This window comes from Bipolaris sorokiniana (assembly GCF_000338995.1).
Source record: "Bipolaris sorokiniana ND90Pr unplaced genomic scaffold COCSAscaffold_1, whole genome shotgun sequence".
Lineage (NCBI taxonomy): Eukaryota > Fungi > Ascomycota > Dothideomycetes > Pleosporales > Pleosporaceae > Bipolaris > Bipolaris sorokiniana.
The window spans coordinates 2110441-2136481 of record NW_006911895.1 but is presented as its reverse complement, the minus strand read 5'-3'; the positions used below and the strand labels follow the sequence as shown (position 1 = coordinate 2136481).

General features: G+C 50.0%; 8 protein-coding genes across 8 annotated transcripts; 4 read left to right on the top strand and 4 right to left on the bottom strand.

The window, feature by feature from the left end:
* The first annotated feature begins 18 nt into the window (after positions 1-18).
* Positions 19-2955, top strand: COCSADRAFT_177425 (uncharacterized protein). Its single transcript, XM_007696780.1, has 2 exons — positions 19-880; positions 945-2955. Exons 1-2 carry the CDS (start codon positions 351-353, stop codon positions 2596-2598), a joined length of 2184 nt encoding a protein of 727 aa, XP_007694970.1. The 5' UTR covers positions 19-350; the 3' UTR covers positions 2599-2955.
* A 239-nt stretch (positions 2956-3194) lies between these two features.
* On the top strand, positions 3195-4768 carry COCSADRAFT_21917 (uncharacterized protein; the record flags this gene model as incomplete). Its single annotated transcript, XM_007695890.1, has 3 exons — positions 3195-3371; positions 3425-3532; positions 3590-4768. 3 exons carry the CDS (start codon positions 3195-3197, stop codon positions 4766-4768), a joined length of 1464 nt encoding a protein of 487 aa, XP_007694080.1.
* Positions 4769-6643: 1875 nt separating this feature from the next.
* COCSADRAFT_155880 (uncharacterized protein) lies at positions 6644-6980 on the top strand (the record flags this gene model as incomplete). The annotated part of the gene is made up of 2 exons (XM_007696779.1): positions 6644-6695; positions 6769-6980. The coding sequence occupies 2 exons, from the start codon at positions 6644-6646 to the stop codon at positions 6978-6980; spliced, it is 264 nt and encodes an 87-aa protein (XP_007694969.1).
* A 2614-nt stretch (positions 6981-9594) lies between these two features.
* COCSADRAFT_32408 (uncharacterized protein) lies at positions 9595-11992 on the top strand. The gene is made up of 4 exons (XM_007696095.1): positions 9595-10603; positions 10659-10785; positions 10840-11251; positions 11306-11992. The coding sequence occupies exons 1-4, from the start codon at positions 9784-9786 to the stop codon at positions 11843-11845; spliced, it is 1899 nt and encodes a 632-aa protein (XP_007694285.1). The 5' UTR covers positions 9595-9783; the 3' UTR covers positions 11846-11992.
* Positions 11993-13987: 1995 nt separating this feature from the next.
* On the bottom strand, positions 13988-14551 carry COCSADRAFT_77215 (uncharacterized protein; the record flags this gene model as incomplete). The annotated part of the gene is made up of 1 exon (XM_007696778.1): positions 13988-14551. A coding segment is annotated over one exon (564 nt), but the record flags the coding sequence as incomplete, so codon positions are not given.
* Positions 14552-16583: 2032 nt separating this feature from the next.
* COCSADRAFT_51510 (uncharacterized protein) lies at positions 16584-16952 on the bottom strand (the record flags this gene model as incomplete). The annotated part of the gene is made up of 1 exon (XM_007696211.1): positions 16584-16952. A coding segment is annotated over one exon (369 nt), but the record flags the coding sequence as incomplete, so codon positions are not given.
* Positions 16953-17708: 756 nt separating this feature from the next.
* COCSADRAFT_106604 (uncharacterized protein) lies at positions 17709-20677 on the bottom strand (the record flags this gene model as incomplete). Its single annotated transcript, XM_007696777.1, has 4 exons — positions 19738-20677; positions 19591-19681; positions 19515-19531; positions 17709-19459 (listed from the first exon to the last, which is right to left on the bottom strand). Coding segments are annotated over exons 1-4 (2754 nt in total), but the record flags the coding sequence as incomplete, so codon positions are not given.
* Positions 20678-22434: 1757 nt separating this feature from the next.
* On the bottom strand, positions 22435-24402 carry COCSADRAFT_177420 (uncharacterized protein). The gene is made up of 2 exons (XM_007696776.1): positions 23503-24402; positions 22435-23452 (listed from the first exon to the last, which is right to left on the bottom strand). Exons 1-2 carry the CDS (start codon positions 24322-24324, stop codon positions 22760-22762), a joined length of 1515 nt encoding a protein of 504 aa, XP_007694966.1. The 5' UTR covers positions 24325-24402; the 3' UTR covers positions 22435-22759.
* Positions 24403-26041: the final 1639 nt, after the last annotated feature.

The following is a 26041-nucleotide window of genomic DNA, read 5'->3' as shown; positions in this document are numbered from 1 at the left end:
TGACTGCCTTGCGTTGGAGGTGAATTCGGACTAGCGTCTCCTATTACAGTCATACAGCTGTGACTCTCTGATAGGTCTATCTCATCGCAATGTGCAGCAAGGAGGCCTCCAATTGCATAGGCAGCACCGCAGCCTCACCGGTGAGATTAGTTACACTTGGCTTGTGCGAAGTACTTCAAGCTGGCCTTGCAGCTTCATCGAACTTTCTCTCACTCCCCTTTTCATCAATTGAGTGTCCCCATTGAAGTAAAGGGTTTCCCTGGGCCACCTCATAATCTCTCTACAAGAAATCGGGTTGAACCCCCAACCCTTCTACATCCCCAACTGTCACTCAAAAAGCAAACGGATCGATGGATTTGAACAGAGGAACGTTCGAGCGCCAGCGATGGAGGCGAGAATCGCGGGATAGAGGTCACCGAGACCGATCGCCATCAGTCTCATCCACGTCTTCGGGTGACAACGAGCCCAAGCTGAACGGCATCAAACACGTTCTGGTTAACGGCAAGAGCAAGCCTAATGGCGTGGCCAAAGAGAAGAGCGAAGAGGACGATGAGCCATGTGAGCCAGGAATGAAGAATGGCCTCAAGCACTTTTACTCTGGCAAAGAAGACAAGAAAGGGCGCTTCCAATGGCAGGAAGAGATTCCTGAGGATGTGGGCGACCCTGCCGAGAACGAGAAAACCGCGAAATGGGCACTTCTCGTGCGAAATGTCAAAGTCTACAACGACCCGCGCCGCGTGTTGTCCATGCACTCAATCGTCGTGCAGAGTCCACTCCTCAAGAAACTCCTCGTCAAGGTCCTGAAGGGCTACCCTGGAGTGACTGTTGGTCTCAATCGTCTTGAGTTTACTGGAAAATTCGAACCCCTCATCCATCGCTGGTAAGATAATCTCCCGTACTCTTTGGCTCATTGTAGACCATCCACAAACTAACACCATGTACAGGACCGAATTGCAGGACGCCATTGCCAAGCTTAGCGACGAAACAGAAGCGCAGCGCACAACAAAAGCACACGCGGAGCTTCTGCAGGGCATCCTAACAAAAGAATTCAAGAACATGATCGATACTTCACAAGACATGAAAAGTAAACGAGTCATGACTTTCGAACATCTTTGGACGCTTTTCCAGCCAGGATCGGTTGTGTTCGCCCGACAAGACGGCCAGGAAACAGCCCTGTCCTTGGTGGAGACGCGCTATGGTCAAGATTGTAATGGCATACCTTGCTTCTGGGCAACTTGCAAGTACGTGGACTGGGATGGCGCCAAGTTTGGAACCAATAAGATCAACTTGTCCATTTCAATCTACACGGGAACACGCGCTATCACTTCCCTTCGCGTTTATCCCCTCGAGTTCCATCCTGAAGGCGAAACTATCTGCACTCGCCTTATTGAGCGCGGGGCCAAAACTGAAGAGCTTGCTGGTGCTAATTATCGAGCTTACCAGGGCGTCGCTTGGAGGAAGGGCCAGTTCGGCACAAAGGACAAGTACAATGTCAAAGGTCGGATTGTGATCGACACATACGGCTGGAATCGCTTTAACCCGACGCAATCAATCTTTGTTGCTCCACTCAACCAGAAAGAGCCTCACTGCAATGGAGATGGATACGATTCTGAGAACGAGCAAGAAGAGGAAGATGATGACGATCTCGACGGAGACGACAGCGGAATGCCTATCGATGGCGCTTTCGCGGACGAAGACGACGTGGCAAAGCATGTACCCTTGACTCCGGAGCAGAAGCTCATTTGCTCGCCTCTGCTGCGCGGGTACAGTCTAAAGAACAAACTTTGGCTGAACTTCTTCGTCAACTGCGTCAAGGATATCGAATGGCAGACTGATGCATTTGATAGGCTAGTGTTGCCCAAGAACCAGAAGGAGCTGATTCTGGGCTTCACTGAGTCCCAACGCAAGTTCCGTGACAGCTTCGACGATGTTATTGAAGGCAAGGGTAAAGGCATGATTGTTCTACTATGCGGCCCGCCCGGTGTTGGTAAAACTCTCACTAGCGAGTCGGTTGCCGAAGAGATGAAGGTCCCACTCTATATGATGAGCGCCGGAGATCTCGGCTTCGACCCTCGAAGGCTGGAGAGCAATCTGCAAGACATTCTTGAAATGTGTAGTCGCTGGAACGCCGTTCTCTTGCTCGATGAGGCGGATGTCTTCCTTGAACAGCGTTCGCTTCACGAGCTCGAGCGCAACAAGTTGGTCTCCATCTTTCTTCGCGTCTTGGAGTACTACGAGGGTACGATGTTTCTGACCACCAACCGCGTCCAAACATTTGATCCGGCTTTCCAGTCACGTATCCACATTTCACTTGACTACCCTGGTCTTACTGTGGAATCACGCAAGACGGTATGGAAAAACTTTTTGGACTCTTCCTCGCAAGAACACACCATCTCCAAGTCTCAACTCATGGATCTTGCACGCATGGATCTGAACGGTCGTCAAGTCAAAAACATCCTCAAGATAGCTAGGCTGCTCGCAAGTCGCAAAGAAGAAAAGCTCAGTTACGACCACATCATCACTACAATGGATGTCACTCAACATCTCCACAACGAGACCCAATTTAGTGAGCGCACTAAGGGTACTTTGTATGGCTGAATGGCACTATAGATGTCATAGAACTGTCACATGATGAGTTGATGGCTATATGTAGCTTAGAATGGACAGTTGGGTGGCGCTGACAAATTTTCCGGAGTCGATGTGCGGGCGGAGGTTATTAGATTTCGTTTTCGACGAGTGGGCAATGGTTCCTGGTTCCAAGTTCTGGTACTTATGTTAAATTCCTTTATTCTCAATGGTTGATGTTAGCTTCACATGACGTGACACTATGGTACAAACTTATTTTACTGATTCACTTTTCCGTATTTGCCTTGCTTTTGCCAAGATCACTCACTCTCCATACTTTCCATAAAAAGGCTCATCTAGGCTTATCAGTTTCAAGAAATAGTGTGCTAGACCTCGCTAATCTTTCTATCTCGCGCCATACCATTCGGTTTCAATGTGCGACGCTCTTGCGAGCGGGCGAGGCTACTCTACGAGCTCTGCAAGTTCTTAGACGTTGTCGAAAAGGTGGGCATAAAATCTAATACAATCAGTCTCGCCCTTTCATAATAACATCTCGCAGCGCTATCTCACCACAGGTTGCTGGATAGTCGCATTAGGCCAATCACGCAGTCGTTTGTGCATTTTCCGACATGAGCGACCAGGCTGCACACAGTATATCCATGCCTGATCAACCAAACCGCGAAGTTGATGACGAGACTAATCGCGAAACTAACTCTGAGGTGAATGCTTTGCACGGCCCATTCCAAGCCGAGCAATATCAAGCTGGTGCGTACTTTGGGCAAAGCGGTAGCGCAGGTACACCCATGGTAAGCTAGGGATATCTGCAATATTGCATGGCAGTTGATCTGATACTGCACAGTTCGGTTCTGGTGACAACAGAAGTCAGCCCGCATACTACTCAGATCCTAGAGCTTCCATGGTGCCTAGCATACATAATGCACATACGCAGGAGCAAGATTTATCTCGGGTACTTTTATGAGCTAGACCACACATTTTCAAGCAAACAAGACTAACAGAAGGCTAGGGAAGCAATGGAATGCTCTCCATGTCCGTCCAAAAGCCCTTTTCACCGAACGCACACTATGGGCCCCTATATCCTCTTTCAAACCAAAACACATTCACACATTCACCTGGGTTGAATCCCGACACACCATCGGGTTTTGCCCAGTACTCGCCACATATGAGCCCAAGATATCCAGATCCTGCAAACCAACCACCCTTGAGCAAACTGTGGCCTCAGTCCGCGCCACCGCTCTCCCAGCCGTCCTTCCCATTCTGGGGCTACCAATTCCAAAATTTCGGGCAAGTGAACGTATACCTGAACGAAGTATGCTGGTTCCCCTCCATGGACCGCTACGGATTCCCACAAACAAGCGATCAATACAAATTCTACCTCGAAAAGATCTGCATCGCACTCCGTAACATCTCCAAAGTTTGGGACTTACAAAGTGCACCCTGGCAATTCAGCAAATTCATGCCAAAAGGCGAATGGACAGACCATCGCGACATCGAAGCCATAGCACACACCGTCATGTACACGACAATGCGCATACACATCTCGGGCGTGACCGACTTCGCCCACAGGCGCTCCATCGACCTCATATCGCTAAACAGCGAAGACGTAGACTTCACATTCCCTCAACGCATTCACTTTGTCGCGTGTTTGCTTAACCACTCCAAAGTCATCGCAGCGGAAGTCATGGCAAGAGTGAATATCGAAAAGTACGTTGCGCTACCCATCACATGCCTGCGCTCATTCCACTACTTCAACGACAAGTGGGTTGAGGCTTCGGCGGAGGAAAGGAGGAACTGGACAGAAGTCAAACCGTACTTGGGATCGGGCTTCACGCATCCGACGCCAGAAGTTCGCGAGCAGTTGACGGCTATTTCGCTGGCGCGGTATCAGCAGACGTATGCTGGGAGGCAGGCGCGCGAGGCGGGTGCTAGTGCGCTGATGATTGGGAATCAAAAGATAGTGCAGCCGCCTGCACAGCAGGATGCAGGTGGGCAGCGTAGGTATTCGACGGCTGCGAGTCTGGAGGCTCAGGGTAGTCCTGTGGGGGCTGGTCAGGCACGCGGACAGCCGCCTACTCGTCTTGCGCTGTCGGGGAGTAACGAGCATTTGCAGGGTGTTGCGAGATATCGTGCCCAGAGCTTTGGTGATGGAGGCCTCAACTCACCGGACTTGCCGGACATGCAATAGGCATGTGTGCACTGGTTCTGATTGAAATGCTGGATTGGTAGCCTTTGGTTGTGATGGCTTTTGGGTACGATGGCCTACTAGTCCCTCTTTATTTCAGTTGCATATATGAACTTGGCGGGGCTGGGTCACTGGGGCCACTGGGGCCACTGCCATATTACGTATATACAACAATGCTTTCTTCTATATATTCAACCTCATTGCCCATTTGCATAACAATCTACCTGTGTACTAGATTCCATAATAGGCTTCTAATAGCGCAAAGTATGTAAATTGCTACGGGAGAGAATTCTAGAAGTCATGGGATGCAAGTGATGTTGCTTCGCCCTTTGTTCTCTTAAGCGATGGCGTCGAAAGCGGAACTTCTTTGCAAGGGCATCCCTAGTTGGTGCCGGAAAATATACAGATCTGCAAGATCACCCTTCAAATGCGATGCATTTGTGTGACATCCATTGTTAGCGTCGTGAGACTCAATCAAGTGCTAGGTGTCATGCAAGGCGATGAACTCAGCTCCCAACACTAATGGCTGTGCAGTCCTTCTGCAGAAGGGTCAGGGTCAGCTTTACAGATGTGGGGATGCACCGACTTTTTGTTGGCTTTCCTGCAAGATCTTCGGATGAGTTTGGGACTTTGATGGCTGTGGCTATGTGAGACCTGGGTAGCCAATGAGACGGCAGGTAATGGTGAGGTGAGTGTAAAAGGCACCTTCCTCAGTTTTGCCCACTCAAACTATCGGTATCCCACGCTCCAACTTCTCCACCTACTTTCGGAGTCCACTCGCACACTCTTATACTAAATCCTAGAAACCTCGAGTGGTCGAAGTATTGCCGCCGTTGACTACAATCTCATACGACCAGTATCGTGTCACTGATACCGGACGATATTGCTTCTGTCGTCACTGCGGTCTTGTTCATCCGTCGTCCCTACCTATCACAAATGACATCGTCGCAAGGACTGTCGGTCTCCCAGAGGCAAGATAACTTATTCAGTACAGCAATGATTCCACAGAATTGTACCTTCCCTGGCTTCATCCCAAACATGGTACCGCACGTTGCAGGCACATCTGGGGCAAATGTAGGCGACACGCAGACTCACGTCCCAGAACCTATACTTCAAGAACATGCTTCGATCTCTGGAACATCTCTTCTTCACTCTTATCCTTCTGGTAGCGCACCGCCTCACCGCATAGAGCTCTTATCCTCATCCACTATGGCCCAACATATATCCCAACTCAGCTCTTGTATGACAACGAGTAACGGAAGTTCATATGCAGGCAAGACACCAGGTAGTAGTCAACCTGCTCTGCTGCAGCATGTAAGCACCCATCCACTAGCTGGGAAGACGATACAAGTCGCGCCTGTTCCGTCAAAAGCCTCAGACGTAAAGTTCAGTCGTCTTTCTTCAAGGAATATCCCGAGAAAGGCGCCACTGCGAGGCAATTCAGGCCAATCAAAACCGCCATCGCAAGACATAAGTCGGAACATTTCGAAGCCTGGACAAACGCAACCGAGTAGCCGACCAGAAACTTCTGCCAATACTGCAACACCAGCACAAAAGCGTCGCCGAGTCCCAACTGAAAAATGCCAGGACACTACAAGACAGAGTCCGGTGGTGCTAACTAAGATGGGCAGGGGTGGAAAGGGGATGACAAAAGACGATAATCAAGAGGGTGGAAACAATCAGAGAGAAGAGGGAGCTTTCAGAAGGAAGATAAAGAGCAATGAGAGCAAAAATGACGCCGCCAGGACTACTATACCTGCCAGGATACATCGTGAAGGAAGGAATGTAACAAAAAACTTCCTCCAAGGGACAAAAATAGCCCGATCAACCTACGTACCGTCATCACTCCTTCCAAACCGCACTCTCAGGCGACGTCCAATGTACGACTACGACGTACCTCTAGAACTAGAAGGCATACGTCGAGCTCTCGGTAAGAACCAATCGCCTCAATCGCCTCACCTACCACAAACACAAGCTAACGCATATCCTTTTCTCATCACTAGGCCCAGACGACTGGAACGAATACGTCTACCTCATGGAAGCCCTCTGGCTCAATAAGGTTACAGCCCACGAATTCGAGGAAGGTGCTAAACCGCTATTTCAGCTTCACCTCGAGGGCATGCGCAAGAGGATGAATAGCGTCATGGTGGTCAAGATGATAATGCCGCGACTGGAGCAGGTACGGGAGGAGCAGATAGTCATGTCGAGCGGTTAAGTGGAGTCAAGGGAAGGGGGGTTAATTGTGGTGGGAAGAGGTGAGCTGGGGGTTAGATGCAGGGCTGCCTCGTTGGGATTGCCGTGCAACCCCGCGCGCTTGCGCGTCCTGGCTGGCGGAACCGAGTTCACTAAGAAAGATACCTGGATGTACTTGTGTAAGGGTATTTAGGGGTTGTACTGGGGTTGTCTGTCGGGCACTCCGACGTGAGACTAACGATGCGTGCGATGGTACTTCGGTTCTTTTAATTATCTCTTCTTTTGCAAAAATGAATAGAACGGATCATCCCCGTTTAGCAATGGAGCAAAAAGCGGTTTGCGGTTTGTGTGATGGTTTATTCCTACGACAGCAACACTTGGACAAAGCAGGCTATACGGGAATATCGGTATAGTGAAGAAAGAGGTTTGAGGCAGATAGACAGGAATTGTGATCTCCTTGTTAGACGCACATCGTCTTACTTGGCCACCGAGAAAACCTTCATGTACCATGTAGTTATGTGTCACGAGGAAGCTAGCCCAGGGTTATCATGTCGACGAGCTTGGATAAGAATAGAAAGTATCTTTTTTTTCCTCATTTCCATCTCTTGGGGTCGAGGGTATAGTGACACAAGGTGGATCGTGTACATGTACGTAGTCCTTTCCTAGCGCCATTACTAGACGATATTGAGTCGTAAAGACTCTAGATCGCTCTACAGTTACCGACTACTGCACCTGCAGATGCGGCTCTTTGTGATGGTAAAGGGTCTAGAATCTAATTTTGGTAATATTTTCGTAGTGACTACTGATACCACAAGCCGATTGCCCATCTGGATCACACGCCAAGTGCCGTGAGTTCCGTATAGGCTTTCCTCCGAGGAAGGTCAATGAAGTCGACTGAAGGGTCTCGACAAGCTAGTATGAGGGGAGCTATGGATCGAGACCATCAAGAGGAACTATCAACAGAAACTACCAAGAAAAGCTATCGAGAGGCAAATATCTTGGGAGTCAAGCTTATTTGCGGCTATCTGCTAGGAGTTGAGATAGCTGTGAGATAACGTCCCAGTTGGGTAATCCGGAGGCCGCCGTTAGGACCCCGGAGCTGTGGGGTAGTATCGGGGTAGCAAGCACTGGCCAGTACGCAACCTCGAGATCCACTTGAGCAAGGCATCTCGTAAATTCAAAAATCCGGACTAGCGCGCGGTTAGGCAGAGTCTGGCAGGCGCTTCCAGAATGCCCGGTGAATAGTATATTCTGGTGCGACAAGGTAGTATAGTTCTACGTAATAGAATGTTCGCATGTGAGATGCAAAAGGTTGTGCGGTGGTTTCATGCGAGACGGGGCTGCATTGCTTGGATCAGCATGTGCGGCCGTCCTGACATGCATAAGTACCGCAGCGGTTGGATTATTAAACGGCCGTATTGTAACCTGTTTTTTCATCGTACGTTTTCAGATTGCGAAACGCCGCTGGGTTGCATTGCCAAGCACGTGAGCAAATGTTCTTCTCCACATCGCACGACTCGGGCCCAGTCGTCGATGCTGGGAAAAGAGCTGGAGAAAAGTTTGGAGGCGTCCCCACAGCAAACGTGCGCGTGCGTCCGTGCAAAGCAACATATCTCATGGCTATTGGTCCGGAAAGGCAGACGGTCTCAAGCTTTTGCCGTCGTCTTGATTGTTGGGACAAGAGGAATCAAGGTGCCCAAGCCGTCGCCGCGCGTACGCCATCTCTGTAGCTAGCTCGTCTGGTCGTGGCGGTAAGCGACGCTTCTTTTGCGCTCGTATGGCCATGTGCATCTTTTGCAAGCTCTCCTCTCCATAAGCGCGTCGTCACCGATAGAGAGGTGCCGGCTGGCGGATGGCGGGTATCGCGCGATACAGTACGATCGTGAGCTGATGTTTCAGCAACGCAAATGGCGGCTAAAGTGCTCGTTCGTATGTCCAAGTACAGTTAAGTACATACATGGAGGTGTGGGATCGGAGTGGTAGCATGTACCCTGCCCTGTTCACTCCCCAGCGGTCGCTAAAGCATGTGCCGAGAAACTAGCGGGTGACGGGTGAGGCAAGTAATGTGGTGATCGTGCCGCTAAGCATGTCGTTCCAACAAGCCCACTCCCGCTCCCGACAAGCCTCAGCCAATATAGCACCAAGCTCGCCGCGAGGGTGCCTTAATTCTTGGGCGTGGTGTGAGTGCAGCACCGGATACTGGCATCGCGTGTGGTGCACGTAAAACATCAGTCGAGATGCCCGTGTTTTGTATGAGCATGTGTAAGCTTACCACAAGTCAAGATGAGGTCGCATTGTGGCGTACGGCAGGTATGCAGGGAGGCTGGCAGGTGGTAGAGGGTGAGGTCATGGACATCGGGAGAGGCGATGATGCATGTGCGTGTGGTGGGCGCCAAGGCGTTGTAGACAAGCGTGTGGCGCCCATTAGCCTGCCGAAGCTTACTCCATGGGGTCTTTCTGTGGAGATCCCCATGAACAATAGACCTAGCGTCACTACCACCCCTCATCCGCCTCGTCATGACATCCCGTTGGTCAGGCTCCCATCAGGCTTCCGGGGGGGTTGGCCCTTCACCATATGCAAAGTTCCAGTGAATGCTCTTAGCGCATCTCAGCTTTCATTTTTTTGAGCCTGTTACATGTGCGGTGTACCGTTGGAGGCTCCACTTTTTGGGCCTCCCTCTCACTCTTTCTTGCCTCCTTCAGTCCTTCAGATATAAGATCGGCTCCCTCGACTCACCCCACCTTTTTTCTTTTCAACTTCTCTCCCTGCACATGTTCGTGTAGCTAGTTCCTCCTAATCCGTCATTCTGCACAACTCCACCACCATGGACGGAAAGAATAATGAGCCTGCCGCTCACGTTGAGAAGGAAGCTTCTTCCATCCCGGAGAAAGAGATAGCCACTGATCCTGAGAAGAAGGCCATCTACACTTCTGGCGCCGAGCACATTGCTGATACCAACGCTCGTCGCTCGTCTGTTGCTCACAATCTCGTCGAGAACCCATTGACACACCAGAGTAGAGAGGAGTGTGTCTACGCTGCTGAGGAATGGGCTAAGAAACATGGCCTGGACGAACACGCCGCCCTGTTTGGCAAAGCAGCCCTTGTTGCCCGCGACCCTGAGCGCTTTGAAATGATCACCCAACTCGACGACACCGAGCGAAATGCTCTCATCTACGAGCGCGATCACAAGTGGCACGGCCCCAAGATGTTGTGGTACTCGATCGGCTTATGTGCTATCGGAGCCGCCACTCAAGGCTGGGATCAAACTGGATCAAACGGTGCCAACTTGTCTTTCCCAGAGGAGTTTGGCCTCATTGAGCGAGGTGCTTATGGCGAATGGATTGTTGGTCTTATCAATGCCATCATCTTCCTCACTGCTGGTCTCATTGGCGCTTTCATCGTCGACCCGCTCAACAAGTACCTGGGCCGCAGGGGTGAGATCTTTGTGACCGCCATCTGTCTTACTGTTACTCCCATTGGCTCTGCTTGTGCACAATCATGGGAGGGACTTTTCGCTGCTCGCTTCATCATGGGTATCGGTATTGGCGCAAAGAATGCTACTGTTCCCATCTACTCCGCTGAGATGGCTCCACACCGAATTCGAGGCGCCTTGGTCATGTTTTGGCAACTTTGGGTCGTTATTGGTAAGGATGATACTTATTCTTTGCAATTCCAAACGTGTCTAATCATTGAATATAGGTATCTTCCTCGGTTTCTGTGCCAACGTCATTGTCAAAGATACTGGTAGAATCTCATGGCGCCTGCAACTCGGCTCGGCCTTCATCCCTTCTTTTGTTCTGATGGTTGGCATCTTCTTTTGTCCAGAGTAAGTATTCACTGTTTCTTGGCTTTTTAAAGGACAATGCTTACATATCTTCAGATCTCCTCGTTGGCTGATGAAGCACGGCAAGGTCGCCAAAGGATTCGAGTCGATGAACAAACTGCGAGCGCATCCCATCATCGCCGCACGTGATTACTACTACTCATACGTCATCTACGAGACCGAGCTGGCCGTTGCACGTGGAGCTGGCTACTTTGACCGCATGTGGGACTGCTTCCGTGTGCCCAGAATCAGGCGTGCCAACTATGGTGCTTCTACCGTTATGATTGCGCAGCAAATGTGCGGTATTAACATCATTTCTTTCTACAGCTCGACAATCTTCAGTCAAGCGGGTTACAACACGGATCAAGCTTTGTATGCGTCTCTCGGTTACGGTGCTATCCAGGTCGTCTTTACCATTCCGACTCTGTTCCTCATCGATACAAAGGGCCGTAGGACCCTTTGCATGTGGGTAAGTTGCAGAAGAATTCTCATTGTTTTTCTTATTACTGACTGAATTTCATAGACTTTCCCTTTTATGTGCATCTTCTTGCTAGCAGCCGGTCTATCTCTGCTCCAGCCCGATACCGCCAGCAAAGCCGCACAAGTCGGGCCTGTCGTCCTGTTCGTCTATCTCTTCACTATCATGTATTCTCTCGGAGAAGGACCTGTCGCATTCCAGTACTCTGCCGAAGTTTTCCCCACGATCCAGCGTGAGCAGGGAATGGCCTGGGCTGTGTGCATCAACAACACCTTCGCCGGTGTCCTGTCCCTCACCTTCCCCCGCATGGTGTCAGTCATGACACAGACGGGTGCCTTTGGTTTTTACGCCGGTCTCAACCTGATTGCCTGGGGCATGATTTTCTGCTTCGTCCGCGAGACCAAGCAGCTTACCCTCGAAGAATTGGACCAGGTCTTCAGCGTACCCACCAAGACATATCTTCACTACCAGATCTCGGAACAGGTGCCTTATTTCATTAAGCGCACTATTCTTCGCCAGAAGATTCCCGAGCCTCCGCCAATCATCGAGAAGAGCTACAACAGCGACGCTGTTCCAACAGCCTAGACTTGTTTTCTCTATATCTGTGAGAATAGTGCAGATTTTGACCGCATATTTGAGATCTCCATCCTCTATGTGGAATGCAACCCCTAATATAGTTTCATGTAGTTATACCGCTACTGAAGTAATGTGAATGAATATCCAAATTAACTCTTTATGGCAATGTGAAGATCATGTGCTCGATTTGACAACAGAAAGAGCGTTCTACATAAAACAGATGTCGCGGTCAAGCTTATTCAGCCATGAAACTTTGTGAACTCGAAGCCGGATGTTAACAGTGAAAGAGCTTGAACGCGGCTCAAGCTTGATCCGCCAAGTATTCGTAATGTGGGTAGTACATGTAAAGAAGGTTTCGGCACATTAACTATATTTTCCGACTATGCAAATAAAAGCTACACTAGCTTGCACAATCGGCTTCCGGTCCTATACAGCACGCAGTTTCGAAGTTGCAGGGAGTTCCTGTTGCGCTAAGCTAGCATCTTGCCAGATACAGCTTAGCGCATACATAGTTATTCTGTTCAAGCCTGGCTTTGCAGAAGCGCTCTAACCCTTAGCTACAAAGAAACCGTTCCGATCTTTAGAGTGTTGTAATACGTGACATAAACTAGTCCCCTTACCGTCCTGCTCCTCCAAAAGAACTTTAGGGTATTGCGAAAGGTGCGTAATAACGTCTAGAGGATACTTAAGATCTGTGATGATATGCTTAGCTATATTAGGCTGATATTGAAGCCCTACTGCTACTCTAGGCCACTTCGTGATCTCGTGCTACGGTCGGATCTAACGCGTATAAAGCACACTCACTTGCACAACTACCTTCAGGTTCAACGTCCTCACGAACAACTCTATCAGGAAAACTATTTAATTACATGTGTCTACCAGTCTCAATATACCGTCTCACCTAATTACCAGTAACCGACAACGGCTCATTGGCAAATCACGATATGTTGCCGTTATTTGACTAGCAATGCGAATACAGAAGTTACAAAAACTTTGATCTACGCTAGCTGTTTACTCAATACAAATCTCCTGAAATCCACCATTATAGAACCAATTGGAATTCGGTGGTAAGTCTGGTTTATGTAGCCCCTCCAGGATCGGCTCTGGTATCAGTTTTGTATGATCAAATTCAAAACAACCGACCCGTTTATAGACATTGTCGCCTGTCTTAGCCAGGAGAATGCCAATCGAATCCACAGCATCATGTATAGGGTATGTGTTAATTTCTAAACACCAAAGTTCGGGACCTCTTTCCTCATCGCAGTCAAAATGAGCCTCTAGTGGGAGAAGAACGTCACATTGTTCACCATGGTGCCAATCGACAAATTTCCCGTCGGTCAAACGCAACCGACGCAAAAACCCTCTGACCTTTAGCTTCCCAGACTTCACTTGGCCGTACTTGAAATTCGGCAATTCCCACGTAATGTGGCATTCGTCGTGGACCAACTCAAGCGTATCTGTACCCATCGGTAGTCGTTGATCATCAAACTTGACAGCACCTTCTAGCGATGCCCATGACCACGTTGGTCCATGTCTCTCCTTGCACTGCCAATCTTTTCGCGCGTGGCTTGGCCTCTGCCATCGCAGTTGCATACAAATATCGGGAGCCCAGAGTCCCGCATAGTACTGTTCAGGTCCCTGCCCCAGATAGCTTCCAAAGGCCTCTGCAATAGCAGCAAAGGCAGGAAGTCTGTCAATGCTCTTATCTAAAGTACGTGACGAGTATTCTTGAACCATTGTCTGCCAGGTATCCCAGGCTTCGTCTAGTTGATACTCATAATTTGGATCGCTAAGGGGGTATGGATAGGGTCGATCGGTTGGCGCGCCGGTAAATTTCGACGGGTTAAACTCCTCCGTCGACCACGCGGACCTTTCGACGTGGTTTTGGCCACCGTCAACTTCCTCACCCTGCGAGCATTGCCACACTGTTTGTCTCACGCCGAACCGAAGAGTGCGGAACGATCGCAGACGCTCCTGGAAAGTCCACCCTCTCGAGTCAATAGGGTCATCGAATGCAATGTGCAGAGTGTTTCCAGCGATATAACCTAGCAGCTTTTCTCCTTCTACGCTTTTGCGGTATCGTACTCGGCACAATGTTCCGTAGCATTGCTTCAAATTTCTCGGCTGAAGGAAGCCATAATCAGCCTTTCCTGCTCTTGCTGCTGAAATGGTGAGGAAAGCGCCTGCATAGATTTGATCCATAATAGGCAGTTCTCGGTTTTTGTCAGCGTCATCATCCTGGACGATGCACAATGCATCAACCCAAAGATATGGTATCTCAAGTCTCCTCGCAGTAAATATGGCATCCTGGATGGTTTTCGGAAGTTCCGCCAGTGGGAAGCCTCTGCATCTCTTTTCCAGTGTTTCCCATACCGTCTTTGACTTTTGATCACCTCCCCAACAGTAACTGAGAGCTGCGTATTTTACAGAGCGTTCAGGATCAGTGATAAAGATGCATACATCTTTGCTGTCTTTATTGCCAACGTCGACAAGTCGAGTAGGGCGTTGCCAATTGTGTGAATTTTTGCAGCACGAATGTCCTTCACACTGGCGGAGCCACCTACGTATAGTGGAAAAACTCTCATATGATCCTGGAGTAAGATTCAGCGGGCTCGGTAACGATATTTCAAAATCCGAGCTATCTTCTGGAGGTGGAGCGAAAATAGGAATTATGGCGCTGCGACCTTCGGTGGAAGCTGGGTTGCCAGGAAACATCCATTTAGCAGAAATCTGCATTCCACCGTCGCAAGATATTTCCAACATCAGGTGCTCCAATAATAAAACAGCATCCTTGACAGGACATTTTTCGAGAACCAACCGGAAGAATTCGCACTCAGCCTGCTGTGCTTGTTCTGCATCTTTATATGAAAACGAAACTGAATCGCCAACTGTAAATATGATGTCCTTGCAATACTGGCATTGGTGCGATTCCTTAGAAACATCGGTCATGCGCGAGCCATCCATGGTAAAAAGCCTTGAACATGGAAAAGAGGTAAGAAAACGGCTAGAGGCAGAGCTAATAAACGATTGTCTGGGTAAAGGAAACAGTGGCGCAGTGTATGAATCCAAGAACATTCTAGAAGAATCCGCAAGCATGTGTCGTCCGCTAGATCTGACAGAGCAAGCGCTTTAGCAGTGCGGGGGCTGTGTAAGGTGAGACAATGCAGGACGTGCTTGAACCGGAAGCTGATTCTGCAAGTGAGTGTATGCATCGACTTGGAATTAATCCTAGTAACTACATGATTCACTCTGCAAAGCCTATCCTGCCCTACCCCAGTTGCGGTGCAGTCACAACAAATGACTAGTAACTATAGCCCTATACACCCACCGCTATCCCACTACCGCCACCGCCACCACAATTCTCGCATGGCCACGACACGTAAAGTTTTGCTTGTTATTTTAAGCTTACCCTTATTCGACTGGCTCAGCGATCGAGATTATGTTAGCACTGCTAATTGGTGCACCAGATATTGCAGAGGTACCAGGTCGTGTGGCGATCACGCACGAATCAGTTCACTGACCAGCCCTTACCGCTGGTGAGCAGGCCTGAACGATTCTATCGAATACCTATACGTATATAGAAGCGATAGATGTGTTGCGACGGATAGAACTGATAGTAATGGTCGTATAACTTGTGAGGCGCATTATTAAGATAAAGCAGGTGTCTTTGCACATCTGCAGGGAAGGTATCTACACGATTGTAATTTTTATATTGGTGGGCATACATCGACTCAGAATCAACCCTAGTATATACCTGGGTAGGCCAACATGATTTTTACGATAGTTGCAGGCTATGATGTTACTGCAAAGTCAAAGTACCTGTAATTTTGTCCTTTACAGCGGTTGTTCCGTCGCAAAGGGATGTACGTTATAACTGTAGCCTATGATTGCATCATATTGTGTGTCGCAGTCCACAAAAGTACTCTAATCCTGCGCCTCAAAGATGCTTGTTTAATTCTTTGAACTGTTGCGCATCATATTAAGCAAGCCCTCCTAGCGTCCTATTCATTAGTAATTGAACGAGAAATTCCCCGACTTGTGCCAAAAGTGCATGAAAAGCCTTGCTAGACAAGTAGATTAACTAGTGATCTTTTGGTTCGCTAGTTGTATCATTTTGATCGACTGACAACAGTGCTTGTCAAGGTCAACCATCAAGCTTGGTGTGGTAGCTTACTAGGAATAAACGCAACAAATTGATTCATTGATTACAGTATCTGGTAGAGCCAACAACGAAATGGCTACTTAGATACTCCTGATGTGCTCTCATGCAGCAATGCCGTCAAGATCTCTTTGTGATGATGTTGGCGCCTTTGTCTAGTAACAGCGTTACGATGTCTTTGTGGCCTCTACCTAAAGCCGCCTGGAGTGCGTTGCTGTGAAACCAGCTCTGCGCGTTGACGTCGGCACCTTTGTCTAGCAATAACTTTACGATCTCTTTGTGACCTTCATATGAAGCTGTATAAAGTGCGTTGCCGTCGTGTCCGCCATGCGCGTTGACGTCGGCACCTTTTTCTAGCAGCAGCGTTGCGATGTCTTTGTAGCCTCCATTTGAAGCTATATAGAGTGCTTTGTCTAATTGTCTACTCTGCGCGTTGAAATTAGTGCCTTTGTCTAGTAATAGCGTCACGATGTCTTTATCGCCTTTAGCTGAAGCTGCACAGAGTGCGTTGTCGTATAATCCGCCCTGCGCATTAACGTCGGCACCTTTGTCTAGCAATAACGTTACGATCTCTTTGTGACTTTCATATGAAGCTGCATAGAGTGCGTTGCCGTCGTGTCCACCATGCGCGTTGACGTCGGCGCCTTTGTCTAGCAGCAGCGTCACGATGTCTTTGTGGCCTTCAGCTGAAGCCGCCTGGAGTGCGTTGCCGTATAATCCGCCCTGCGCGTTGACGTCGGCACCCTTGTCTAGCAATAACGTTACGATCTCTTTGTGACCTTTATATGAAGCTGCATAGAGTGCGTTGCCGTAGAACCCGCCCTGCGCGTTGACGTCGGCGCCTTTGTCTAGCAGCAGCGTTACGATGTCTTTGTGGCCTTCAGCTGAAGCCGCCTGGAGTGCATTGCCTAAACTACCGCCCTGCGCGTTGACGTCGACGCCTTTGTCTAGTAGCAGCATCACGATGTCTTTGTGGTCTTCATTCAAAGCCGCCTGGAGTGCGTTGCCGTGGTATCCGCCCTGCGCGTTGACGTCGGCGCCTTTGTCTAGCAGCAGCATCACGATGTCTTCATCGCTTTTAGCTAAAGCCGCCTGGAATGCGTTGCCGTAGAACCCGCCCTGCGCGTTGACGTCGGCGCCTTTGTCTAGCAGCAGCGTTGCGATGTCTTTGTGGCCTTTAGCTAAAGCTGCTTGAAGTGCGTTGCCGTAGTAGTCTCTGCACCGCGCGTTGACGTCGGCGCCTTTGTTTAGTAGTAGCGTTACGATGTCTTTGTGGCCTTCAGCTGAAGCTGCACAGAGTGCATTGCTGCAGTGTCCGCCCTGCGTGTGGACGTCGGCGCCTTTGTCTAGCAGCAGCGTCACGATGTCTTTGTGGCCTTCAGCTGAAGCCGCCTGGAGTGCGCTGCCGTAGTGTCCGCCCTGTGCGTTGACGTCGGCGCCTTTGTCTAACAGTATTCGAGTCAGAACACTCGCTCCCTTCTCTGCTGCTACGTACAGTGGCGTTCGGCCTTTCGTATCTTTTGAGTCAAGGTCTAAACCCCCCAATCCGATCAGGTAGGAACAGACTGCCACACTACCGATTTCCACTGCATGTATGAGTATTCCGTCTTTCTTGGAACACTTGAAGCTGCGGCCTAAACTGCTCTCCATCCTCTCATGTAAAGAGTTTTCTTCCGACCAGCTCTTATCGTGCTCAGCCACTGAATGACCGGCTTTGAGGCCTTCAATACATGCCTGCATAGCCTCGTGGCTTCCAGTGGCATTGGCTGCAAAGAAGGCACAACCGTAGCGTTCCTTTTCCACATCTAGACATGAATTGGTTGACGGCCGAGCCCTGATAAGATTTGCCGCGTTGAGCTCGGCCAGTATATACAACAGACTGACACGTTTCGTATGTCTTCGCACCTCATGTTTTTCAAAAAGGTTGTCGAGCTTGATCCATCGAGGAAGCGGGAAGCTGTGAAGGAAATTCACCTGAGAGATGCCTTTACCTTCTGCTGCGTCTGCGTGATACAGCACATTACGTGTGGCATACTCTAGAAACGGGAATCTCTGGGCCGCTAACTTGCGCAAGCTTGCTGATTGTTGTGAGGATGCTTTTGGCAAGTTGTTAGGGATCTTTAAGGGCGTTGTGATGTCGACACTAATGTAGTTAAGACAGCACTGCTTTAGTTGTTCGTAGCTCTGGCCATGGAAGTTACTCCTAAACTCGGGCCAGATCTTACCGAGGCCATTCTCCTTGAGCAGAAAGTCTCTGACTGACTCGTGGATAAATTGGACCCTCGGCTCCGTAGAAGTGGTGGCCTCGGCAAGACCTTTGGACGAGTTGAGAATAAACCTTTTTATCACATCCTTAGTGATATCCTCTGGATCCCAGTCTTTGACCGCCTCAAGATTGGTGCCCGCGTAGATGGCATGGTATAGCTGTTCTGGGCTCAACGGCTGCTTCGCGAAAAGCACCCATTGGATGCATAGCACTAACTCATCTTTGTGGTGTGAGTCCCGCGTTAAAATATCATGGAATAGCTTGTGCAAGTCGCCTGGAATCTCGTGCAGCTTTTGTCGGAGAGTATGAATCTTGCCACGGTCTGACTCTGTGTTTAAGATACCAACGACAAGTACAACCCACATGAAAACCCCAGATGCCTTCTCCTGAAGCTCAGCTCGGATCTGCTGCGCGGTCTTGCTTTTACCAATCTTCAGCTTAGCCTCTATGTAGTCAGCAATATCTTGCGAGTGTCCCTCTTGTCTCTCTAGCACGAGCTCTAACCCATTGCTGATTGTGATATATGGGTAGTGCCGGCTCGAAAAACAGACCTGGAAGCGGATGCCGTTTGACACAGCTAGATCGCCAATGTGCTCGAAGAACTGGATCATGTCCCGAATCTGCTCTTCCTCACACTCGTCAAGCGCATCGATCAAGCACACAACAGGTAAATCTCCCAAGTTCTGTATAGCTTGCTCTAGCAGCGTTTTAAGCGACTCAGTATCCCACTCAGTATCCCACTCAGAGTCTGCGCTGAAGCTTGGTAATAAGAAACTGAGCGAATCAAAGACATTCTGGAGCACTGGGACATGCTCTAGAAGCTGCATCAACAGCGAACGGTATGCCCCAATAGTAGACTTCTCCATCTCTTCGCCGCGCGCGTTGAAAAAGAAGGAGAGTATAATATGGTCTTTCATCGTCTTATGAGCATCAACCAACGCGAACTTCATTAATGTTGACTTTCCTGTTCCAGCATTTCCTTTGATCCATAAGAAGCCATGATGTTTATCTAGCTTTGTTATGTCAAGCCAGTCAAGGTATTGCTCACTCTTTAGGAGCCATCTACACGTCTTAGCGTGAGCAGTTTTGATCGTCTTCTGGCGTGCATTAATCTGCTCGAATTTTAGAGAATCCAATAGAATCTGCCTTTGCTCACCACTTAGTGGTGTCTGGGAGGGTTTCTTGGAGTGGATAGAAACTGTAATAGTAAGAATAAGTCAGGTATACACTTGAATACTATTGACGATACGTACGCGTGAGATTTCGTTGCCTGTTATGATTAGTAGAGCTTCAGCGGAGATGTGCCAGTTAAGGACATAAACAACTTACTTTCCGTAATCAGGAGGTGAGCCACTAGAAATATCAGTCTTCGTGCGCTTATGGGGAGCTTGATTGGGAGATAATGACTGAAGGCTCCGTTCTATTACACTATTAGTTAGAATGCACCTTAGAAAGCAACCTTATCTCTGAACTAACTACTTGCGCCATTCATAGCATCCTCTGCAAGGCGTTTGTTCATCACATTTGCTACTGGTATCACCGATAACAACTCCTTCGCATACGCTGCTGCCGTCCCTGCCCCATACGCCTGCCACTTATGGTTCTTATGTGTGTCAGCATAGTCAGCGATGCCACGAATGACAAGGCATGGGAAGCTATTCATCAACCCCGCTGCCTCCATCTCAAAGCACAATATCCCGCTGAGCTCCGCGCTGACTCTATCCCTCTGAGCAGCATCCTTCATTACCTGATTGCTAGACGCAATCGTGCCGTAGTGTACTATCACCTCTTCTCCACTCTTGCGTTCTGGCCGTGGTTGTCGACTCCTCATACTACACTTGCTGCACGTGGCGCCGTGTTTATGGTTATAGACTGCCTTGAATAGAAGATCGGGCCCTGCGCTGCGGCGCTGGAAGACAGGGTTGCGCTCGAGTGTTGATAGGTGGTCTAACAGCGTGCTCTCGTTGACCATTGCATTTGCCTGCACAGCGCTTACAGCGCTAAGCAGTATCTGAGGTGGGGAGTTTAGCGATCCAATCCGTTCAAGTCCGTTTGGTGTTCTTCTCCCAAAGTCGTACTGTACTACTCCGCCGAAGGTCCCCTGCGGCTGGCTCACCACCACGTCCCCAAGTCGAATGTCTACGCCAGCACTTGGAACGCCTCCGCCGATGCCTACCATCAGTCCAAATTGCATGCCTTTGAACGCTGTCCGCATCTGCGTCGCTACAGTTGCTGCTGGGCTGTTTCCGATATGGCCCGCTGGAAGGCACACGATGACGACGTTATGGCCTGCAATTGATCCCATGCAGTACACGTTCTCGTCGTTGTCACTGACTTCGCGAATGGCGTCTTCGTGCTTCTCGTCTAGCATTTCTCTGGCCGCCGCCAGCTCGACAGGCAGCGCGCACACCCATCCTACCGTATACTCTTCGCGGCGTAGTTGGCGTAGCATTTGGGACGATTACAATGTCGGTGGGAAGATGAATGTATGCGCACTGGGAGTTGATACTTGCGGAAAAGAGGGATTGATCATGATAGTCTCGCAGCAGCAGCAGCGCTTTCGAAATATGTTGCCGCTTAGCCCCAGCCCTGTAGCCGCCGCTGCAGCCTGTCGCCTACATGTTGCCATGGCGAACACACAGTGGTGCGGCTAATGTTGCAGGGCGCAGCCATGAGCGATAACTGGCAGCGGCTCGTTCATGCCTCACTCGCCCCTGGTCCTGCAGCTTGGCAAATCTCTTGCATTATCAGAGCTGGTCGTGACTTCACTTCATCTAACAGAGACCATTAGCACATAGCCTCAGCCCTGCGCAAGAGGGAAGAGTGAAGTCAAATCATGGCCTGCTCTGAAAATGTAAGTGAGAGAGAAAGCCGTTGTCGCCTCAGCCTGGTCAACGTGCCCTCGCAAGGTCGAGCTGCGCAGCGCTACGCCGCGCCGCGCCGCTCCCGCATCAGCCGGGAGCCCTGTGGTATGAGCCTTGCAGTGATGAGACGTTGGATCGAGGACGCGGCACTGGAACGGGTGCATGAGGCGTTGTATTATCGGCTTTCCACGATGTGTTGCGTCCTAATTCACAGGCGGGATAGCGAGGATAGGTGTTAAAGCTTTGAGTGTGTAGCATGATCTATCTACTGTACCCTCACTACGAGAACAGCTTTCTCGTTCACAACGTCTTCCCCACAAGGCTGACATAGTCTAACTAAGATTATACTCCCCCTTTTTTTTAGTGCCGCCAGTGGCTTTCAGAATAGCTCCAGTTATATTTATTACGTTGTTGTCGCTGTATCTGCTTCGAATCTGCAAACCGTTGGGCGGTACATACTCAGACGATACCTTTCGCAAATACTGGGTTGCCAGCATTGCGGACAACAGTCTCACGCTTCATGACTTCCGTCATTTCAAGACTACGCAACTGCTGAACCTCCGGTTCCTTGAGAGCGAGACCTAGGGACACGATCGCGGACCGACCCGTTCCAGTCCTAGCTCCACAAGTACTTGCTAGAGACTATCGCGAGAAGCTAGGAGCAATAGCGAAGGCCTTGGATCTGTCGCGAGTAGATAGCAATGGTGGTTGTACTAGAACATGATACTTATAACCCAGGTCATCAGACGGGTGACGACTACAGCGTTAATAATTAACTTCGCCATTCTTTCGGCATCCGTTTCCAATATCACTGCAAGCGCGGAGCGATAATGATAGGGGTTCAGGGCACCGTACTGCTAGGAAATAGGTCAATCTAGCAATGTATAGAGTCTAGCGAGAGAGAGACAAGTAAATTATCGAGAAAGTGTCTCTGTGGCGCGGGATTAAAGAGCTTTCGTTGTTACCCGGCTGAGCCAATAGCTTGCATGATATGCGCTAAGCTTGCTATGGCAGCAAACTGGCTTAGCGCAACAGAGATCCCTACGACACCAAACTTCTGAGCTGCATTCGAACCGGAAGCCGATTCTGCAAGCGAGTCTACGCTCGAGCTCTGCTAGGGCTCAACAGATAATTCGTCTCGTTTGTCCTCCAAGTTGCACTATCAAGCTTGACTACTCCTTCACAACAGACACATGTTTTTCCGACTATTTTCTCTCTTTTGTTTTTTTCTTCAATGCAGACCATACACATTAGAAACTTGATTTCACGACCCCACAACAGCAACATCACCAAACGGGGTTTTCTTTGTCTCCAACACATACTTCAAAAGTATAATGTAAAAATATGTACAGACGCATAAATTTTGGCTATACAAACGGGATATCACAAGCTAAATCCACAAAATCATACGGCAGAGCAAACACGCAATCAAATTCCCACCCTCTCTCTCTCTTGCGGATTCATGCAAAAACGACCCAGTCATCACTCCTTTGCACACTCAGCGTCGTGTCGCAACAAATCATGCCATACACCAACGGGTATACCCCTCCTTTGCTTTTGTAGAAAGCTAATAGCCAATACCGTTATCGATAGGATAAAATCGTAGAGTCGTTTTCCCAGAGAAGCCTTATTCATCAAGCCGACGACTCTCCACTGTCGCTATCCATGCTGTTTGCACGGTCCATGCTCTGCTGGCTCCTATTATCATTAACAGACGTGCTTTCTTTGCGGACACCAGCATTAATTGGAGCACTGGGTGCAGAGTTATTCCTGTTACTGTTGCTGTTGTTCGCATTGGTATTCATATTGGTGCTGGTGTTGATATTCGGATTGGCATTCGCGTTATTGTTCATATTGGTGTTCACGTGACCGTGCATGTTGGGGGTTGGCGCGGGGCCTGCCATATTTCCGTTGACTGGGTTCCCATGCATGTTCATGCCCGGGCCGTGCATGCTGGGTCCGGTCATGTTCGGGTGTATGACGTTTCTGTTCATGGTGACGGGACGCGCGCCGGGAATGGTGTAGCCCATGGGAGGGTCAATCCAGCCGCCGTTCTCGTCAATGGCGGGCCAGTAGCGTTCTGCTAACCAGCATATCTGCCGGAAGAGTTCTTCGCAGCGGACCATTTCTTCCTTGCCGTCTCGTGTGGTTGTGATGTTGGCCAGCTCGTCGACAAGCGCGCGTGTTGCGTCAAGGAACTTGTATGCGGGGGGCGAGGTCCAATTTGGTATGAGGACTTGGTGGAGTGCGGCAATATGCGAATCACTGATGGACGTAGGTAGGGAGCTGGAAAAGGTCGATGCATATTGCCAAGCGGCACGATAGGCCTGTGGAGTGTCAGTTCTGTACGCCTTGTTTACTGCATATCGTTACGTACATGCTCAGTTCCCCAAAGCACAACCATTCCCTCTAAGAGAGATGCGCTTGAGCTACTGGCACTGATCAAGAGATCCATTAATCCGCGAGTAACGGGGGTAGGCAGTTCCGTGCCCAGAGACAGCCCGTATTTTGTTGCAGTAATCTCAGAAAATTGAATCTCCCGTCGCATGTTGTTCAAAGCCGAGATCAAGAGGTCCATGGTACGATACATGGGGTGGAACTGTGAGTTCGGTGTCTGCGGTAACCTAATTTTGGCCAGCAACTGTCCTGCGAAGCGTATGAATCCACGCGCATAGTGCCCATCTTGCACTAGCCACCATGACAGAGGCTCCGCCGTTAGGGATCCGCAGCCAGCATGCGACAAGAAGGGCCGTTGGGTTGCCTGTCGCAGAGGGCCAGCGCAGACATTGAGTAGATGTGCGGTCAGAGAGGGCATGACCGTTGGCACCGGAACAGTTTTTGGCGCAATAATGGGCTGGGTATCGCGGGCGCGCTTGCTGGTGTTGGGACCCCGCCGTTGGACCTGTAGGTTTGGATTGGGCTGTTGTCCGCTGAAGATTTGACTGGAGCCAGCGGCCATGTTTGGCTCAGCTGGAGTTCCATCCTGCTGCTGTTGCTGCTGCGCGAGGAGGTGGGCTTGCGCGTCCGACGAGGCTAGGTATGCCTGGCATTCTTGCAGATGTTCGATCTGGCGCGTCGTATTTTTTGCGCGAACGTAGCCGCAATGGCGACAGCGGACCTTGTTGCATTTGGAGGGCGTTTCCTGGTCCTGGAATTCAGCAAAAGCACGCCGGATGTCGGGGTTGGCATGTCTGCCCATGGCGGCCTGCCATTGTGGAGGTTAGCGGATGGCGGCAAGTTTGTTTCTTTTGCGACGGACAGGCGGGTAGTAAATAACGAGTCGCATGCGGATGAACAAGGCAATGAGACAGGTTGACACAAGCGAAAGTATGTCTGTATGCAGGACAAGTGGAGCTCACCTCAAATCGGCTGTCGCGAAGGGATGTTTGTACTGTACTGTACGTTACGGCGACGGTGTATTGTAACAATGACGGTATGGTATCGCCACCCTCCTAAGTTTGCTGAGAAACGCACAGCGTTCTTACCTCAGCGCGCCGCTCAACCTGCCCTGGCCTTACACCCGCCATTTAGTGCACCCTTGTTCCCTCACACACACATTGTATTTCAAGCTGCATTATGGGCTGGCGAAACCTGCATTGTATTTGAGTGCATACACATAGAGAATGCACCGTCTGCGGATTTGACCCTATTCCAACTATGTATTTTTCAGTGGCAGACGCATCGTGGGTACTTTAGTAACCACTTCTGCGTTCTGTTCGGTAACTTGGATCGGAAATATATCCGCCGTTCATTCCGATCGGTCCTGCTCTGGGTAAACCTTTCCCACCCGGGCAAGTCGGCATTGCCGTATACGCCTACAACACGGCATCCTACATACCCTACCGAAACCACCTCCATACCGGCAGCATGTAAAGAATGAATGAGAATTGTGCAGCAAAGAGATGTGACGGTTGAATGCCTCCCGATCCTACGAGCGTGGCGAGTCAGCTCTGGCAACGACACACGTCACGTGTATGTCGGAACGGCATAGCCGACGTGAAAACAGCTCACCACCAGAGCCATGCTACCAGGTCCTTGACAAGATACCGTCACTGCTGCTTCACCAAGATGCTCACCGACATGTCGGACGCCGTCAACCAGATTCCAACACACCACGTTCTCGCACTACCCCACAAACCCATCAACTCAACCGGGTATTAGGACTTTGCTTGCCCCAGTGCAGCAACGCCTTTCACTTGCGCATCTCCTCTGTCGGTGTACAAGACAACGTGATCAATGACGCCAGGATTCTACTCTTAGCTGTGACCAAGGGAGAGGTATAGTGGTAGGGATAGCGGTAGGCACATCACGGACGGGTACGCCAAGCATGAGAAACCTCGGCCTAGCATGACACTGCGTGAAAGGGTGCGCGCCCGCTAAGCAGGCGTGAAAAGACTTTCGCGGTCACAGGCTCACGGGGATGACGTGCTGCTTGATCTAACCCCAACGGACGGCAGCGCTAGAACAGTTGTCGTGCATCTCCCCGCATATATGTACCAAGCTTTGAAGCTCTCGCGCCGTCGCACGTTCATTCCCGCCGAACCAGAACATGCCAGAGACGACGGTAGGCAAGCTGCATATATATGTACGTCCGGTGTTTGGAAATCGGCTCTCGTGACATGCAGGAAGAACGGGTCGGCAATTCAGGATTAACAAGGCAAATGGTAAGGCCATGGTGACGTCGCGGAAGCACTCCTCCTCATTGTGGCTGCTCTGGTGCAACCAACTACTACTATGCGCTTCTTTATCCGAGATCCTAGGCGGCTCAGAGGCAAACACCACAAACGCAGTTTACACCCCAATGCGGGAACGATCAGTCCTCACGGGGCGTCCTGAATCAGACAATGCTACCATGCTTACTTAATGCCCCTCACTGTAAGGACTGGAGGCCTCGCAGATCTTTGGCTCGGCAGAAA